This window comes from Gopherus flavomarginatus, chromosome 25 (assembly GCF_025201925.1).
Source record: "Gopherus flavomarginatus isolate rGopFla2 chromosome 25, rGopFla2.mat.asm, whole genome shotgun sequence".
NCBI lineage: Eukaryota > Metazoa > Chordata > Testudines > Testudinidae > Gopherus > Gopherus flavomarginatus.
The window spans coordinates 1,573,823-1,593,261 of record NC_066641.1 but is presented as its reverse complement, the minus strand read 5'-3'; the positions used below and the strand labels follow the sequence as shown (position 1 = coordinate 1,593,261).

Sequence of the window (19,439 nt, the reverse complement as noted above, 5' to 3'; positions counted from 1 at the left end):
AAACTGCTCCCTGCTGGGGCTTCTTTTGCAGGCTTCCTGTTTCTGATATACTTGAGCTATCTGCTCTTTGAAATCCACCTTGGTTCTCCCAATTTCCCTCTTGCATGTCACCTGCTGTAATTTCTGCTCTTGTTTATCTCCTTCCCTGGGGTTACAGTTTTGAATTTTGAAGGACTTGAATAACCTCCCAACCTTGCTATTTAGTAAGCCAGACTGGCTCATTCCTTGCCTTCCAAGTTCCTTTTCCGTCCAGAGGTTTGCCAGCCTTCTGAGACTCTGGTTCCTTAGGCAGCATTCATGCCACATCTAAGGATTTTACTTCCTTTACTTTTGCCTTTGGGGCCTTTTTAACTAGCTCCGTCACTATATTGGACTCTCCTTCTCTGAAGTTCTGTGTCAAATGTCATGTCCTGACACCTTACCCTCTCCTCTAGAGATCAGTGAACCTAACTATAGGTGTCAAGGAACTGCTTCTCTAAACTTCATCCCATGGTGCTTTTTGATTAGCTTAAAGGCAGGTAGTTGAAGTTTCCCCATTATTATTATTTTGTTAGACTTTGCTGCTTCTTGTATCTCTCTGAGCATTGTGCACTCAATTTCTTTCTCTGTCTGGAAGCCAGTATGGCCCTACTAACATATTTACATTCTTTCAGCTGGAATTTGTACCCATATGGATTCAGCTGTGTGATCTTCTCCACCTAGAATTTTTATCTTGCTATATTCTGTAGAATCTTTTAGACACCACACTATTCCACCGTCTCTGTGGCCTAGTCTGTCCTTCCTGTATAGTTTATAGCCAGGAATGACAATAGCACATGTATTTTGTATTCCACCATGTTTCTATAATGCCTCATCCTCATTCGTTGCCAGGCATTCTAGTTCACCTATTTTTGCTTTTAAGCTTCTCACATTCATTTTACCATGTTCCTGTTTTTATTTAACTTGGTCTGACACCCTGCTGTTCTCACAGAAATTTCACCTGATTGTTCCCCATCCCTGCTCTTGCTCAGTTTTGTTTCCTACCATTTGTTGGATATCTTTGTATTATTAACAGTGTTAACAGAGATCTCTGTCTGATTTCTGTGCTCTTTGGCTTATGTCTGTTTTCTCCCCAGCTCCCAGTTTAAAACCCTCAGTCAAAACCTTAATTTCACATGCCAGCAATCTGGTTTCACTTTCATTAAGATGGAGCCCCACCCCCATCCCTTCCATGTAGGCTCCCTCTTCCCCAAAATATTCCAAGGCGCCTAGTAAGTTTAAACCTCTTGTCTGTATGCTGTAGTCTCAACCACACACTGAGTTTAGAATCTGATCTTTAAATGCACATACAGCTACCACTCATCTGGTACATGTATGTGCTTTCACCCAGCGAGCAATTGACTCTGTTTGCCATTAGTTTTGCTAATGAGCACAAGGGAATAGAGGCCAGTGCGAAGATGAAGGGAACTACTCTGATAAAGGCACTTTGCATGCCATGATGGTTTGGAGCAGATGCAGGAAAAGTCACTGAATCCTGCAGAGTTCACTGAGCCATTAAATCCAAATAGAAATAAGAAAGCCCCCCCACAACCAGCCGAGATCAGTAGCTGTCACTTGTACTGCCAAGATGTAACAAGAAAGAGTGTCTCTGTCCAAAACTACTGTCCGCCATTATATAGAAGGACCCCAGTGTTTTTGCAAAACACCAAGACCTTCATCTGACTCCAAAGATAAAATTTATCTTGTGGCCTTCTTGCCAAGGCTGGAATGTTGCTGGTTTTGCTCCCTGTTGCCCATGAGAGCTCACTTCTTCCTTCACACTCCTGCAGGATTACGTCATGCCCAGATTGCAGGGAATTGCATTCTCCTCATGTTCTCCAATAACCACGTTGGTTTTATTCCCCGAAAGGTGAAAGATGTGCAGCAGCATCCTTCACTTCTTCCTCCTCAGCAGTGTCTCCTCATGGCAAAGAAAATGCCATGGTATTACTTCCATCCACACTTGAGTTAAACCTCCTGGTACGCAGCCAAACCTGCCTTAAATAGCCACTCGAGCTGGCCGAAAGCCAGGACTAATTCCATAAAGGTGGAGCACAATTCTACCAGCGATGTTTGGAGATATTTTGGGGCAGATTTTTGTCACAGGGTGTGGGCTAGGAAGGGAGTCATGATATATAGCAAGGGTAGGGTCTGATGGAGAAACAGTCCAAGAGGCGTGTAGAAGGGATAGTGACCCAGAGGAAGGTGCTTTGGAGCCGTCTTTTCCTTGCAGATTTCACAGCTACTCACGGCTGTGAAATCTGCCAGTCAGCTTGCTCTCCGACCTCTGCTGTAGATGCTTTTTGCAGGCACAAGCTGATCACTGATGGGGAGTGGCAGAAATGGAAAACAGGATGGATTGTAAGGCAGAAAGTGGGTTGTGTTGAAAGGCATAGCTTTAAATCGGCTATAGGTTGTTCCAGTTTTACAGTTCCTCTTGAGAATACAAAGCACAGGTTAATTCAGTTACCTAGAGCAGAGGATATTAGCTTTGGAGTCATGCTCAGTAAGAAACCAGGTTTCAGTTATGATATGTGATACATTTGAGTCCAGTGGCCTGACTTGAACCAAATGAAACAGAGACTATGGCATTAGCACCCATATAGCACTTTACAATTGTAAACTAATGTTTGAGTCTTAGATGAGCTCTGTGCTCTCTCACTGGCCAAAGATCCAGGAGGATCCTGTGATTAAGGCACACAACTGGAGTCAAGAGGCCCAGGTTCAGTTTTTGACACTGCCACTGACTTGTGTGGGGTTGGGCAGGGTGCTTGACTTCTCTGTGTTGCCCTGTTTTCCCTCTGTGGAGTGAGATAGTTAGAAAGCACTTCCAAGTCCTTGGATGGCTCTAGAGAGCACAAGGGCATTTTACTAAGCACATTTGTTTCTAAAACTTGTCCATGGTCTAGGTGAATTAGTTTTTTAAATAATGAACAGATTCAGGAGCATTCCTCAATCATGGAAAATGCTGCCAACGTGTAAGAACTGAAATGAGGATGGGCGGATGAGACTTTGAGACAGGATTATGACCTCACCTCTGTATTGCCAGACTGTAAATTTGAGCTTTACAAGTGTGAGTGCTCATACATCTCACTGGAGCTTTTCTTGTGTGAACTATTGTATTACTATGGAAGGCTGGGAGATGGGGTTTAGAGTTAGGCTTTCCTGTTTGAAGGACTGACTAAGCTGTTAGCCGGAGAATGACGGTGGAAGTGAGACCTTTCACTAGCCTGGATAACATCTGTGTCCTAGCTCAATCCGACCTGCCAAACACCAGCCTCCCCAAAGGGTATTTTCATTAGGTGTTGCATTAGCCTGTGAAATCGCATTTTGTCCACCCATAGGCATTAAAGTCTTGCAGCAGATCTCCATTTCAGTCTCTCCTCTCATTTTGAGAACCTGCAGGAGACTGGGGAATAGTGGATTTCCCTGTGCCCTCGTATGCAGTATTTAGATCAGTCGATAACATGCATGCTGAAAACATTGAATTGTACCAATGGACTCAGGAAGATGCTTTGATTTATTGGCTAAAGCAGAAAGCTGTTTTCTGCCTTTCAGTCTGTGAATAAACCATCTTACCTCAGGGCTACTAGCATCTGTCATCTCCCCTTTCTGCCAGAACAGGTGTGATGCTGCTCTGATTGATGGAATGAAAACCAAGTTGACATTTCTTTCACCCTCTTACTGGTCAGCATCTTGACAGACCACTGGAGTATTATCTGAGCACCTCGGTGCATTGGCACACTGACCTGTTCATACAGCATTAGAGGGACTCTCAGGGCTGCTTCGCCCAGCAGGGAGGCTGAGGATGGGGTTGGACAGTCCTTCCTTGGACTCCCAAAAGTGGATGCTTTGGCTGACTGGTATTTAAGAGCCATCCCCTCCTCCCAACACACACGTCTCCTGGAAAAGCCTACAGTCTCTTCTGACCATACAGTGCCAACAGCAGAACTGAGGATTCATGATCATCACCAGGAGGTTATATTGATCTGAAAGCATTTGTATGAAGCCAGTTGGAAAGGCTGGAAACACTATTTCATGGAGACTGTGCTATTGTAGGGAGGAGAGCAGGTTGGATCCCCTGGGAGGGAAAAATTTACTGGCCTGCAAAAACAATTCCCGCCCCCACCCCACCCCCAAGCAGCTGCTTCGAGCGCTCCACAGGAATCTGTCTCGAGTATGCTACTCTGGTTTCTGTCATCCAAGCAGAGCACCATGTTGTATGAACAACTGTTAGTTTAGCCTCATGGTACCCCTCTGAGATAGGTGTCATTATCCCCATTTTCCATAGGGGAAACTGAGGCACAGGAAGGTTAAGTCTCTTTCCAAAATGACAGGTTTCAGAGTAGCAGCCATGTTAGTCTGTATCCGCAAAAAGAACAGGAGTACTTGTGGCACCTTTCAGAGCCCACGAAAGCTTATGCTCAAATAAATTTGGTAGTCTCTAAGGTGCCACAAGTACTCCAGTTCTCTTTCCAAAGGTCATGCAGGAATTCTGATGGAGCTTGGAATAGAACCCAGGTCGTCTGACTCCCAGGCCTGAGGCCCTGTTCACAAAATCATCCTTCCTTTCCCATGAAGAGGAGGGCTAATGCGATTCCTTCTACCCCATTTGGGGTGGGTTGCCTCTCTCTGAGGGTCAGCAGAGTTAGAGGCCAAGGTGTCTGATAGCTGTTAGGAGCCTGGCTTACCTACTGGTTTGAGGAATATGGCTGAGGAGAATGAAGGTCAGTAGCCCTTCTCCTTTGCTACAGCTGCTTCCTGTTAAACTTACATTCCCAGCACACTTTGGCGAGAGTCTGTTGGATCCTCTGATTGGTTTTTCCTTGTGTATGGCTAGTTCTGCTAAGCCATGGTAAAAATAGCAAATTAAGTAGGGACTTTAGCTGCTTCTCACTGAGTCACGACTAAATAAGTATTAAATATCTGGAATGACATGAGGGATTTGTGCGTTGCTTCCAGTTGTGTAGTAATGCCCCTCCCCTAAATAGAATGACTGTCTTTTTTTAAAAAGTCGTTCACATGTTAATCACCTGGGTGCGTTCTGACACCGATTCATGGGACAAGGTGCTCCTTCAGGTGCACTGGGGAAATCCTCTTTGAACAGAAGTTGTGGCAGCAAAGTGGTTAATATCCTACGTTAGGACTTTTTAGTCTCGCAAACAAAGGCCTAACAATTGCCAGTGGCTAGAAACAAGGCAGAAGGTTTTAAGTGAGGGTTAGTAACCACTGGAACCACTTCACAAGGGTTTGGTGGATTCTCTGTCACTAGAAGTCTCTAAATGAAGATTGGATGTCGTTCTGAAAGAAAAGCTCTAACTCAAACGGAATCACGAGGTGAAATTTTCTGGGCTGCATTAGACTGGAGGTCAGACCAATCAGTTTCTTAGATTCGTAGGTTTTAAGGCCAAAAGTGACACGTGCAATGATGTCTCATAGACTGAATCCAGCTCTCTCATCCTTCAGGATCTCATGTAGTGCCCTGTTTGATGTATCATTTGTCCGGTGCATCTGTGGGTGCTTGGTGTATAAAGGCAGGATTCAGTGGCAATCAGTTCCAGTCATTTGACATGTTAATGTCCCTGATTTTTTAATAAACTTTTACTTCTTTTTTCTATTTTCTTCCAAGTTGTACTTAAATAAAAAAGTGACTAGCTCAGGGGAACTAATGGACAATCCTTGCAGGCAAGCATCCCTGCTCCCCAAGGCCTTGTCGCAAGCAGAGCTCCTTGGTCTGCTCCTGGCACAGACTGTGGAGGCTGAGAACTAGATGCTGGGTGTGGGCAGGGGCCAGAACCACCCCTTCCTGGAATTCTGTCCCTCTGCAGTCTTTGCCAGGAGCAGATCAAGGGGCTCTGCTTATGACAGGGCTTTGGGGAGTCTTTTTAAACCCTACAAATCAATTGGAAAACTTGCCTGATTGGGAATAGGAGCAACTTTTTTTAAGGCTGATATTCCTGGGGCTTTTCAGGGCCAGCTCCTTCCTACACCTTCATCCACTTCCCCTATTTGGGCGGTGGCTGAGGGGGCAGGAAGAATTGCTGCAGGTGCCCTTCTTGCTCCTGCCCATTCCAGCCAGAGCCGTGGGGTGCCGAGTGCTCCATGGCACAGAGTGCCCCACGTGCTGGAGCTCCTTGGACACAGCGCAAGGTAGCCTGGAGACACAGGCATGCTAGGTCCCCCCTACAGCCCTGTGAAGGAGGAGGGAAGCATTCTTGGCCAATGAGATGGCCCGGTCCATGCCAAATTGCTGGATCAAGAACACAACCCTCCCCTCCATACTCAGGACAGCAGCGGAGAAAGTGAAGCCCTCCGTTGGTTTTAACTCCTCCTTTTGAGGCTGCCTGTCCTACAGAGAGCAGCAAAGAGATTGCAAACCTGGAAGAGGCAGGTGGTCTGATTTCAACAAGCCCTGGAACTATAGAAGGCTGGAAGGCTTTCCAGCCAGAGGTCCCCTCTTGATCCAAAACAATCTCCCAACATAGAGGGGCTTCCAAGATTCTCTTTTGTGTGGTCAAGCACACCACTTGACACAATGGGGTATTAAGGACAGTGAAAGAGGGCATGGCACTGCGGCAAAATTCCCTTGAATAGTCACGAACATCCTAGTAGCTCTTGTGTTGTACCTTGGAGAGAGAGAGGGTTCTAGATTTATCATTTTTGGACAACCCTCTCATCTAATCCCAGACTCAGAACGCAGCCGTTCAAGGCCTGTCTGACAGACTGTCTCTTGCAGAAGCACAGGGTCCTGATCATCATAGAGAAGAGTCATCCTTAGCTATCTCAGCACCTTCTGCACCTGGGAGTGACCCTAGACATCGGTCAGGTCAAGGATTTCATTTCAGAGGACAGAAAGTAAAAGGTCTTTTTGGGTGATTCATCAGGATTTTCCCTCCAGACCTTAACTCACTCCTGGGCAAGCAGGACACTCTGCAATGGGCCCACTTCCATGAGGTCCCTCCCAAAGCTTCTCCTTTCCTACCAGAAGGAAATTTCATCCAACCAGGATATATGGGTTAGTGTTCAAAACTGGTTCCTACCTCCCTCAAGTGGCGGGCTTGCCCCGCAAAGTTCCAGTGCGGTTTTCTAGTGTCAGAACCAGAGAAGCTGATCAGTACGGACACCAGTCTCCAGGGCTGGGGGCTGACTCCAGCTCCAACCTAGCCCAGAGTCTGGGTGGGGGAGGAGAAAGTAAAGAGTGTATAAATTTAGCTGGGGCTGTGTGTCATCAGGCTGCTTGTCACTCTCAATAAGCCACCTGTAACTACCATCAGTGCCACAGCCAGGGCATGACAACCACCACTCCCCAAAGAAGTGACTCTTGACATGGGCGGAGCAGACTCTAAGCTCCAGCAGAGTCCCCACCTCAAGGGAAGCAGGTCAGCAGACTGGCTCTTTGAAAAATGTCGTGGGATCCAGACTGTGTCCCCCCAAGTCCCTCCAAACTTGCAGCTTTCTCATTCTGGGCCTTTTGCGCCACAAGTCCTCTGAAAGGTTCTTTGCAGAGACGAGATCACAGAGCACAAGCCGTCAGTGCTTCCCTGGGATGATGGTCGGGCTGTCTTTATTCTCTCCCTCCCTTTCCACTATGGATGAAAACAGTGAAGAAGATCCTGGGGAACAAATCCTGGTGCATCTGACTGCTCCCTACTGGCCCTGCAAGGACGCAGTTTCAGACCTGATTAAAATGCAGCTGAAGCCTCCTCTGACTTGAATAGTATGGAGGGGATTCTGAGATATGGCCCAGTCCTTTACCCAAACCCAAACATGCTAAAGCTAACTGTGGGGAAGCTGAAAGCAGGGAACTGAGATCCCCAGGCTACTCGCAGCGTGTGCCAGAGCAGCCAAAGTGAAAGAGGAATTGAAGTTCTTGCAGGATGGCCTAGCTGTGGGCCTTGAGTCCAAAATGCTGACAAGACAGGTGTTAGCCATCGTTTGTGTTTTGGCTCCATGACAACTTCCGTTCATCACTGATACAATTCGATTCCGGATATAATTCGATTCTGCTTAACCCACTTGTAGTCCAGACTCCCAACATGGAGTTCAAACTTGGTTCTCCAGGGATGGTTTGGGTCAGAGAGGCAGACAAAGCTGCCAGTGTGGACATATGCAGAAACCTGGCTTTTCCATTCTAACTGAAGGACCCTAAAATACTGTAGTCTAGTTGAGTATTGAATAACGGCTTGTTTTGAAAAGACCGCCCTGAGTTGCAGCAAATCTCAGCTGGTTGTATGGCTCCCATGGTCTCCAACAAGCTCTACACTCATTTAGCCCCACTGGAGAAGCACAGCAAGAAAGAGGTGGTGAAGCCAGAGTCCTAGTCTAAGAGTAGCAAAGCCGATAGTGGCTGTCCCTTGCAAAAAAATAAATGGAGGCCTAGGGCGAGTGCTCAGGGGTATCCTCCCAAGGGCCTGTGTAAAGGTTGGAGGCACAGCATAGCCTGTGGATCTGTGCATGGAGTAAGGGGGAGAAAAGCATTGCAGGAGCCTGTGAGACCTGAGGCATATCCACACTCCTGAGGTCCTGTAAGGCAGCGATGGGAGGAGCAATACCAGGGCATTGCCGAATGTGCTGCGTCAGCAGCAGGCAGGGGCTCTTCCTCTTGGCTGTGGTTGGGATTGTCCTCCCACAGGTACAAACTGCTTCGTACATCCCACAGCTCTGACTGCCTGGCACAGGGGGACGGGAGAGAGGAGAACTTGGTCTGTCCTGCCCTAGGGAGCATTTTTTGCGTTGGAGTCTCAATACTTGCATTCTCTATTGAATGGTCTTTTACGTCAAAGCTGAGTTTAGAATTAAAAAGCTGGGAGATTTCTTGTATCCCCAAAGTTCTGTGACAAGAAATCTCTCTCCTCGGTGGTTGCATGCTCACCTTTCTGGGTAAAACATTGTCAGCTTTGGAAGCTATTGATCTGGTGATATCCAGGAGGGGCTGGTCTGGGCTCCTGCATGGTTTATGGGGACAGAGAATGCTGGCGAATTCCAGGAAGGGCTGGTTCTGGCACCTAAATGCTGCCAAAATCTGTTGTTCTGCCTCCAAGGGGCACACCTCACAGGTCAGACTGTCGGACATGCAGGGTACCAGAAAGAAAATTCACAGGTGGTAATAATCCCTTGGTCTTATAGTGCCTTTATCCATAGATCTCAAAGCACTTTACAAATGAGGTTCATATAATTATTCCTGTTTTACAGATAGGGAAACTGAGGCATGGAGAGGTGATGCGACTTGCCCAAGGTCATCTGGCAGGCCAGTGACAGAGCCAAGAATAGACCCCAATCTCCTGTGTCCCTGCCCTGTGCTCTAACCAGTATGCCATAATTTTCCTAACTCTGGTTCATTCTTGGCCTCTCTGCTAAATCCCCCAACAAAGGGGATGCTGATAGTGCTGGTGATTTTTGTGCTGCAGACTCCTGTCTGGACTGGACTGAGACTAGCTCAGCATAGCACACCTGAATAGGCATGACATGGTGGGAGAACCCTGTGATGTTCCTGGCAGGGTTTTTTCCTGGGAGCTCTTCCTTTTTTCTAGATACAAATGTCTGGCGTGTTCCATGCAAACAGGTGAGATTTGACTGAGAGTTAAATTAGAAGCAAAATGGGACTTGCTGCCCCTCCAAGGGAGCCATTGTCAGAGCTCGGCTTAGAACGGTGTAGATCGGCTCTGTGCTCCGATTACTGGGCGTGGCCACTGGCTGCTCTGATAGCATCTAGTGAAAAGGAAGAGACTGTAGCTGTTGTTTTCCATGGCTGTTCTGAGTAGGGGCTCAAAGCTGCTGAGAGGGGACCTGTACTGGTCTGCATTGGACATGGGGACAGAGGAGATAACTGAGGTCAAGGAAGCTTGTTGCTAATCGTGTAACTACATGGCTCTTCTGCAGGTAATCGAGTCAGTGTCTAGCTCCATCTCTTAATGCTCTTGTTTTCTTTTTGCCCTACAGTGAGAAACGCCATCTCCAAGTCAATGTCACCAATCCAGTCCAGTGCAGCATGCATGGTAGGAAATGCACGGTCTTTGTGGAAACCAGGATCAACCAGACACAGCCAGACTTCACCAAGAATCGTTCAGGTTTCATCCTCTGCGTGCCAGGAAATTAGCATCCCTCCACTAGAGCAGAGAGCCTTGAAAGGAGACAGACCTGGGCTTAGGTTGCCCTCCCTGTGCCTTGAACTTTTCAAGGGAATTAATTTAGAAATGCTCAGCTGTGACTTGCAGTCATGCACCTAAACAGATCTCTAAAGCTAGAGGTTCATCCAGCCCAAATTCAAGAGAGAGTTTCTCTGCCACATCCACCAGAGCTTAAAATATCCAATCAGATGTGCCCAGCTTGCCAGGCCTGGACTCAGGAAACTGCTTCTGAGCTATTCAGCCAAGAGCATTTACTTATGGGCACTGCTACACCTGGCTTCCTCCCTTCCCCCACGCTTCTAACCCTCTCCCATGTTCCTCTCCGAGTTTAACTCCATGTCTCAATTTCACAATGTTGTGCAGCCTCTGTTGGAGGGACCAAAGACTGGGCTCGGGAAAGGAGTCCAGCAGTAACATGACTTGAACTGGAAAGGCCAAATCTCCCTTAAAAAGGGCTGGATTCTCTTGAGGAAGGCACAGAACCCACACTCCTCCCAGCTCCTCTCTGTCAGAGCTCATGGGCCTCCTGCTTCTCCTGTAAGAAGTCGTCTGGCCTGTGAGGAGGGAGGGGCTGGGGGAGCTACACTAGCATCAAGGGGGTGGAATCAAAGATGCGGAGGGAGGGCTTTAAGCTGCCATAGCTGTTGTCTTTCCTAAGTGGTAACTGCTTCCTGAACCCTCGGAGTCCCAGCCTGCATTCTCCAGCCTGACCCACCCCAGGGTGCAGTGAGGGCTGAGGTGAATGCTGGCTGAGCTCTCTGCACGGCTGGCTTAAGGAGAGGTTTCCTTTCCAGGGTCTGTGCAGAGGCTCTGGAAAGATTGGAATGATGGGTCCGAGGAGACCCAGCCCACAGCTCTCGAGTCTGTGTACACGAACTCTGGGCAGTTCCGTCCAAGCAGAGAGAGAAAATGGAGAGATTTCCTCTTCTGCAGCTGCCTAGAGACCCTCCTTAGCCATGCATTGGACACCTTCAGCACAAGCCCACGAGCCCCCTCTGTGCCTCTCTCTGGTCTTTCTGTTAGCATCATACTTAGCGGCTGGTGTGTAGCCTGCGTGTGTCTGTTCCCTGTGCCCCAGGCTGGTAACAGGGCACTGGTTTCAATCAAGTGCAGACTTTACCAGCTCTCATTCTCCTCTGCCAGAATTACTAACCAGCTTCTGATTTAATGTCAGTGGATTGTATGTCAGGCTTCTACTGTGGTGCTTTAATGGGGGAGACAGTGACATTATGGGGCTATTGAGACTGTAGCTATTCAGTTCTGGCACTGCTGGTCAGGTCAGAATTCCAGTTTTCCATGCTGTACAAGGCCTGCTTGGGGGATCTGTCCCAGGGAGCCCATCTTAGGCACCTCCAGTCCCTGGCTTCACTGGATCAGTTGTTTAGCTCTCATATCTGTATGTTTTAGCACCACCCCTCCCCAAAAGGGGGGGGGGGCTGAAGAGGCACTATTCAAGGGCATGGTAGCCATCCAGCTCCATAGTGAATACAAAGTCACCGTATGAACAGAGGGGAGAGTACGTGGGTCACAACAGTGTCTCTGCCCGGCCACTGCCAGGGGGACTCTGAGATTAATTGGTATCTGGAATAGAGGAGAGAAGCTACAGAGCTGTGTTTAATTAGGACAAGCTTAATTTCCAATTTTGTATTTGCCAGAGTCCCCGTGGGATAGCTCGGTGGTTTGAGCATTGGCCTGCTAAACCGAGAGTTGTGAGTTCAGTCCTTCAGGGGGCCACTTAGGGATCTGGGGCAAAAATCTATTGGGATTGGGCCTGCTCTGAGCAGGGGGTTGGATCAGATACCTCCTGAGGTCCCTTCCAGCCCTGAGATTCTATGGCTATTCCCTTCTAGCCCCTTCCTATGGCTGTGCTATCCCTTCCCCTGCTGTACATTGCACGATTGCAGTGCGTGGTCTCTAGCTAGGACACCAAGTGCAGCACATTGTCATTAAGGAGCAGGAGTCCCCAGGGCCACCCTGGCACCTGCTCACTCAGTTTCCTGCACTGGATGGCAAGGAGAGCTCCTGTGGCCTGGGACGCTCATGGCCTTTTCAGATCCCCCCCCCCATCCATTGGGAAAAAGCAATTATGGCTGTTGGCCAATGCAGGTTAACTGTTAGTGGCTGCTTTACCAGGGCTTAACACCCTAGAGCAACAAGGAGCGTGGAAGTGACTGCCCAGCCAAGCAATTGCTCCTACACGTGCCAAACTTGTGTGCGCGCACAGATGGGTTATCAACAAGGGGCCTTTACCTCTCATTCTACTTACTCCCTGGCTTTTGCTGCTCCTCAGCAGAAGAATGCCAGCTCTCGAGCTGGTTTGTAATTTGTGCTAGGAAGGATTTGATTTGGTTCTAATCCTTATAAAGCAGTAGACAAAAAGGGGAGCCGTCCCCAGCCGCTGTGCCTTTCCATTTGCACTTTTTGCTTTTTTCTGTAATTGCCCAAGTGCCTCCCCAGTATCACGAGTGTAGTAGCTACATTAGTGGGAAGAGTTTTAATTAGCACTTTGGTACGGTATCCCTCGGACGAAATGGTTGTATAGAATCGTGATGGATGTGTAGGAAATCTCAAAACACTGCGAGGGGGGGATATTGTATGTGATGAAGTATGTGTCTTTATTAAATGAAATACATAATTTGTGCCTGTTCTGGTTTATATATATAATCCTGGTTTTCCCATAAATTAATTCTTTCTTAATTGTATTCTGATTTTAAGCCTGGGGCAATAATGCAATGAACCTTTTTTAAGCAGTTGATACTGTAAAATATTAAGGAAAAAGCCCTACTATTATGAAATTAGGGTTTTTTGTTTACATAATTCAATATAATAAATAAAAGCACTATTAGTTGCACCCTGATATTTCTGGTCTCTCTTTCTTATAGCGGAGATAAAAGTCACAGTGGAGAGAAGCATTTGTTCAGCAGGGTTTTCCCTGGATGGTTTTCGCCTTCCCCTGCAGCGTGGGGCACGGGTCGCTTGCTGGTGGTGTCTCTGCAGCTTGAGGTCTTCAAACCATTTTTGAGGATTTCAATAACTCGGTCCTGGGATAGGGGTTGTTATAAAATTGGATGGGTGGGGTTCTGTGGCCTGCCTTGTGCAGGAGGTCAGACTAGATGATCAGATTGGTCCCTTCTGACCTATGAGTCTATGAGTCTATGAGTCTAAGAGGGATGTTTCACGTACTGCCGTCAGCGCGGCCTGTGGTTCTTGCACCTTTGGTTACGTTAAAATGCTGACCTCTAACAGTGCTCTGGGGAGTGGCCTAGAGTCCTTACTATAGGGTTTGATGATACAGAAGCCGTTTTGTTAAACAGGCCTCAGTGGAGCTAGGGACTGAAATGAGGTTTTAATTTCCTGTCTTGCTCATTTCTTTACCACTTTCTCAACATCTGCTGCTCATTGGGGCTTAGGTGAATGAAGGTGACAAATGAGGGGAATAACCCAGGCAGCGCACCCTTCAACACCCTGCCATTGTCTGAGACCATCCCACAGAACAGGAAATAGGGCAAGTTACTCACTGAAATCCTCCCAATTAAACTGAATGTGAGAGGCCAACCAAATTCAGCCTCTTGCTTTCTCACACTGTGCGACTGCTGAGACCAGCGACCCATTTGCAGGACAGCCGCATGAGCGCGAGAGACTTGCTCTGTGATTCAGGACATTCCTCACCCTATGGCACGTGCAGTCCTTAGCCTTCCTTACTCCCCATGTGCACACGTACCAGGGAGGCAGGCAGCCTTGCCCGGCTTTCAATGGGCCATGTCTCTCCTCTGCCTGTCTGGCAAATTTCCTTCAAAAGAGAGCGCTCACCAGTCTCCTCACTTCACAGGAGATTGTGCGACAACCAACAGCAAAGCCGTGAACCCAGGGACTTTAACATGAGTAAGACTCTAGCATGGCCAATGTGTTAAGCCCTCTTTCGTTAAGGCAAATCCAATTATTTTCCAGTGGCATGAATCATTTGTGAAAGGCGTCTGACTCTTACACACATGGGCTGCTGCACAAAAGACTCTGCTACAAGTGGCTTCCATGTAATGGATGGTCGGTGCCTTTTATTTAATCAGCACAGTACAAAAATAAATACAAATAAGGGGCAGGGGCTAAATTACAGGCATACTGAGCTTCGTGACAATCGGTCAGATTAGAAACCACACGTACTTACACACACACACACACACACACACACACACAACATGAGACAAATATAAATTAATAAGTAACTATACCCACCAGTTTGGTCAACAAAGATCTACAGAAGAGATTGCACTAAAAAACCCAACATACAGATACATGTATCATTAGCAGTTTCAAATGTACATCGATGAAGAATTTCAAGTGAAAAAATGGCACGTTTTCTTGTTTTCATTTGCAATTTTAACTATTGGAACAGAACTAAACTAAGAACTGTGCACGTAAGAAGAACCGATCAATCCCCAGCTCTGATGAGAAAATGCCAGCTCAGATACTGAACTATTTCGTGTTGTGGGTTTTTTTGTTTGTCTGTTTTTGTGCACGGGTGTAATTTTTACAGCCATCAGTTGTAAGATTGTTTTTGTTTGCTGAAGACACACAATGCTTCTGTTTGCATGCACAATATCACTGTCAAAGCCATGAAGAAAGAATAAAGAAGGGTTTTTTGTAAGTTAGTATTTTTTTGTTCTAAAAGTTTTCTTTATAGCAGCATGTAAATTTCTTTCATTGCTTGCACACTCAAGTATATCAGTTGATCCTTAACACAATACTTATGATCAGTGCACAATGGGAACAATACATTTCACATTGATGTCATGATACAGTAGCATTTATTTCCCTTAATCCAGAACCACTCACGAAACGTGAATCTCATTTCAAAATAAATAAATAAAGAAGATGGGGGGAGAGAGAAGAAAACACCTCTCCCAGGCACAGAGCTGGAATCCAGTCAGTTATCCTAATGCCTCAAGAGACGTATAGGATCTGAGCTGTTCGGTCCACCGTAGGAACAAGGTGACATCACACTGCTACATTTTACACCATCCACTTAGAACAGCAACTCTGCAATGGAGGGACCTGAGACAAATATGTACAAAGACCAAGAGGAGAATTTATTTTCCCCCTGCTTTTGCTAACAGGTCTTCCTTTCCCCTCCCACCCATCACCAATGAAGTGGCTGCAGATTTCCTTCCTTGCCAGCTCTGTCTGAAGAAGTGTTAGCTTGTGGTCGGTGTTTGTTCATGGCTCAGCTTTACAGGCAATGCAGGCTCTCCCTTCATTTGCAAGTCCAGCAGCCTTCAATATTGCAAGACCAGCTCCTCTCAAGTCCAGACCTTTAATTTCACAGCTTTGTTCCTCTACATTTCAAAATGTGCTTGCTGCTAATTTGAGAAGCAAGCACAATCTGTTCTAACCCTGTTAAATACAAAGCCCACCCTCCCCTCCCCCGCTACTAGAATGCCAGCATCCTTAAACCTAGTGTTGGATTTGAAGAAGCCTATAGAGATTTCAAATCAGTCTGTGGCTTTAGCCATATTACATGCAATAAAACACTAGTCTTGGTTTTCCTCAACATCTGGCACTGTAAGACGCTGTAAAGCCAGAGGATAAGATTACCTATGAGCTTCAACCCAAAAGTGAATTCACTTTTTAGTAGCATTCAAATGTGTGTTAGCATCTAGAACCAGAAACCTTGGTCTTTGAAATGACATCATTAAACTCACTAGGATGCTAAGGAAAGACAAGATGCATTACTATTTCTAGTGTAGGCTGTAAGGCCCAGTCCCCTCTGCCCACTTGGTGATAAGCTTTTTCTTTCTGAAATTATTTTAACAACCTCTCTTTCCCCTAAGTTTCAGTAAACATGCTGTACCCGTGCGCTGACATCAGAGGTTAAACAGCAGGCATAAATAGGCCCAATTCCACACAGCGTGATCAGGTAGACTAGGGAAAACAACTGATAGTGCCATTAAACCCTACAGTAAGACACATCAATACAGACCACTTCTGCTGCAGTTCAGAAAACATGAATAGAATAATGTCCACCACTTGTGGATGTGGCCCAGGACCAGGGAGGGCTGCAGATAGTCATGTTACTGACTAGCACAGAATTATTTGCCATTGCAAACCAAAACAATAGCTAGGTAGCCACAGGTGTGGTCTCACACCAATCCCAACCTGGCCTCCTCACCTCTTGCGTTTAGTGAGCCAGCCTTCCAAACTCGCCTTAGACCGTAGGCTGCAGCACTGATCATGAATGATAATTCTACACCTGTGAGGAACTGTTTTGCCTGCTCAAAGTTGGGCTTTCCTGAATCTGGGAGTTTTGAGAATTAACTGTGTGAGCCACCAATGCAGAGTCAAAGGTGTGTGCAATTCCACTTGTCCCCCACTCGTCTTCCCAGCTAACTAGACGTTACATGCAATAAGTCCCTTTTGGAGTTTGATACTGTTTGTTTTTAAGGTTAATTTTCTTCGTTTTGTGCCGCTCTGAACCCCCGCCAGCTTTAAAGCATTGAATCCGTTTGTGAAATGCCAGATGCTCAAGACTCCATTGGATTACCCCATTCCCACACCACCAGGCCCTTCAAGAAAGTAAAGGCCAGCATTTCTTTCAAGTCATTTTTTGAAGCTGCCCGCTCACAAGGGTGAAGACTTCTGCGTGGATAATCCCTCTGGCACATACTGTCTGGGCACAGGGACAGCCAAGCCCCCACTGAGCACTTGGTGCTATGGCCCAGAAGTGGAGGGAGCAATGGATCTCCAGGCAGTTACAGAAACCAAACAGCAACAGCTTCAAACCCACCCCTATGGCTGCAGCACCACTGGAGGCCAAGCCGGGCTGCACGTGTTCAAAGGTCAATGCTGCCAGCTGGGGGCTGGGCTGCTATTTCCGAGATCCACCCAACCTCCACCTGCGTCTGACAAATCAAAGCACCAAAAAGGTGCCCTGGTCCCAGCGGCGGGGGGCGCTCACCGGTCCAGCCCGATGAGGAGCCGGCTCTTCTCCTCCGGGCTGCACTCGTTCTTCAGGTCAGCAAAGACCTGCGTGAAGTAGTGCGGGTCCGCGTTGATCTGCAGCATCTTGGGGCTCATCAGGCTGATGATGGAGAGGCAGCGGTCCCAGAAGGCCTCCTTGCAGCTCTCCACCAGGAAGGGCTTGAGCGGGTAGGAGATCTCGTTGCCCATGTAGGAGTAGGAGAGGTACAGGCAGGTCAGCAAGCCGGCCTGCAGGTCGTGGTCGGTGGCCAGCTCGGCGGAGATGACATCCCGGCACAGCATGTAGAGGAAGACCACGTTGGCCGGGGTGATGAAGCCCTGGTCCTGCCAGCCCTGCAGGAGCAGCGACCGGTCCACGCTGCGCAGCCACAGCACGGGGTCCGTGGGCGAGAGGTGCTTCAGGCGGTAGCACCGGCGGCAGAGGAACTCGCCCAGGCAGCGCAGCAGCTCGCTGGTGGAGGCCTGGACGATGACCCGCTTCGGGGTGCCGGCCGCGCTGGCGGGGGGCGGCGCTTTGCGGCCGGAGGAGGCTGCGCTCTTGGCCGCGGAGAGCGGCGGCGCGGGGCCCGCGGGCTGCGCGAAGGCGGAGAGGTTGGCGCAGGACAGCGACTTCCTCAGGTTCTCGCTGTTGAGCTGCGCGACGCTGCTCTGGTAGCCGCTGGGCTGCACCTTCTTGGAGTGTTTCTTCTTGGCCGAGACGGCGGCGATGCGCTTCCAGGGCAGCGCGGCCAGGATCGGGTGGCGGCGCAGGCTGCGCTCCTTGGCCGCCTTGGGGTTCGGCAGCGCGCCGGCCGCGCCATCCTCGCACAGCGCCGCCTTGCGATAGCTGGGGGAGAGCGACAGCACCGTGCCCATGGCGCCGCGGGGCGCCCGCCGCCTGCGGCCCTGCAGCTGGGGGACAAGAGCCGGGGTGGGTCGGTGCGCGCCGCCGCCGTCTGCCCGCCCCGGGCCCGGCTTGGCTCGGCTCTGCTCCCCGCCGCGCCGCAACCTCCCCGGGGCCGCTCGCCAGCGCCCGCCCGGCCCTCACCCCCTCGCTCCCCCAGCGCCCCCCCGGCCCTCCCCTCCCGCTCCCCCAGCGCCCCCCCCCGGCCCTCACCCCCCCCGCTCCCCCAGCGCCCCCCCGGCCCTCACCCCCCCACTCCCCCAGCGCCCCCCCGGCCCTCACCCCCCCGCTCACCTAGCGCCCTCCCGGGCCTCACCCCTCCCACTCCCCCAGCGCCCCCCCCCGGCCCTCACCCCCCCCGCTCCCTCAGCGCCCCCCCCGGCCCTCACCCCCCCCACTCCCCCAGCGCCCCCCCCGGCCCTCACCCCCCCCCGCTCCCTCAGCGCCCCCCCGGCCCTCACCCCCCCGCTCCCCCAGCGCCCCCATCCCGGACCCTCACCCCCCCACTCCTCCAGCGCCCTCCGCTCGTTCCCCCAGCGCCCCCCCGGCCCTCACCCCCGTCGCTCCCCCAGGGCCCCCCCGCCGCGCCGAGCCGCAACCTCCCCACCCCTCCCGCCGCCGCTCCCCCAGCGCCGCCCCCGGGCCCTCACCTCCCTGGCTCCCCAGCTCGTTCCCCCAGTGTCGCCCCCCGGCACTTACCGCTCCCCCAGTTCCCCCAGGCCTTCACCCCCCCGCTCCTCCAGCGCCCCCCGCCCCGGATCTCACCCCCTCCGCTCCCCAGCGCCTCCCCGGGCCCTCACCCCCCCCGGGCCCTCATCCCCCAGCACTTATCCCCCTCGCTCCCCCAGTGTCGCCCCCCCGGCACTCACCGCTCCCCCAGTTCCCCCGGACCTTCACCCCCCCGCTCCTCCAGCGCCTCCCGCCCCCCCGGGCCCTCACCCCTCCCCGCTCCCCCCGCTCGTTCCCCCAGCGCCCCCCTCCCGGGCTGTCACCCCCCCAGCGCCCCCCCGCCCTCACCCCCCGCCTACCGGGGGCCGGTGCCCGGGGCGCTGCGCTCAGCTCCGCACTGCGCGACCCTGCAGCTGCAGCGGCTCCTCCGGCCGCATCCGACGCGCCGGGTGACAGCGGCGGCGGCTCCGCTTCTGTCCAAGGTTCTGCAGGGCGAGGCCCGCCCCGGGCCGGCTCCTGCCCCGCCGCCTCCCCCGGCCCGAGCGCCGCCTGGCCGGGCTGGGGGGCGTGAGCAGAGGGGCCCCGCGGACCCGCCGCCCTGCGGCCGCTCAAGCCCCCCCGCCGGCCCGGCCCCACCCGCGGCAGCAGCGGGCGCTGGGCTCCGTGTCCGCGGGAGGCTCCGGCGGCTGCTGCGCTCGGTGTCGCGGCGGAGGCTGGAAGCCGGAGCCAGCGACACGCGGCGCCTGGCCCCGCCCCGTCCCGCTCGCTGC

At 50.7% G+C, this 19,439-nt stretch overlaps 2 protein-coding genes across 2 annotated transcripts in view; one reads left to right on the top strand and one right to left on the bottom strand.

The window, feature by feature from the left end:
• Window positions 1-11,048, top strand: part of MYO1D (myosin ID) — a 336,246-nt gene extending 325,198 nt beyond the window's left edge. The window contains exon 22 of the mRNA XM_050934906.1: window positions 9,958-11,048. Coding sequence (XP_050790863.1) covers window positions 9,958-10,114 — 157 coding nt within the window. The 3' untranslated portion in view covers window positions 10,115-11,048. The remainder of the gene's footprint in view (window positions 1-9,957) is intronic.
• Window positions 11,049-14,170: 3,122 nt separating this feature from the next.
• Window positions 14,171-17,987, bottom strand: CDK5R1 (cyclin dependent kinase 5 regulatory subunit 1). Its single transcript, XM_050934981.1, has one exon. It carries the CDS (start codon window positions 17,970-17,972, stop codon window positions 17,091-17,093), a length of 882 nt encoding a protein of 293 aa, XP_050790938.1. The 5' UTR covers window positions 17,973-17,987; the 3' UTR covers window positions 14,171-17,090.
• Between the last annotated feature and the right edge of the window lie 1,452 nt (window positions 17,988-19,439).

Excerpts from the sequence above, each read along its gene's own strand:
- CDK5R1 (XM_050934981.1), bottom strand. The coding sequence starts at position 17,972 with ATGGGCACGGTGCTGTCGCTCTCCCCCAGCTATCGCAAGGCGGCGCTG.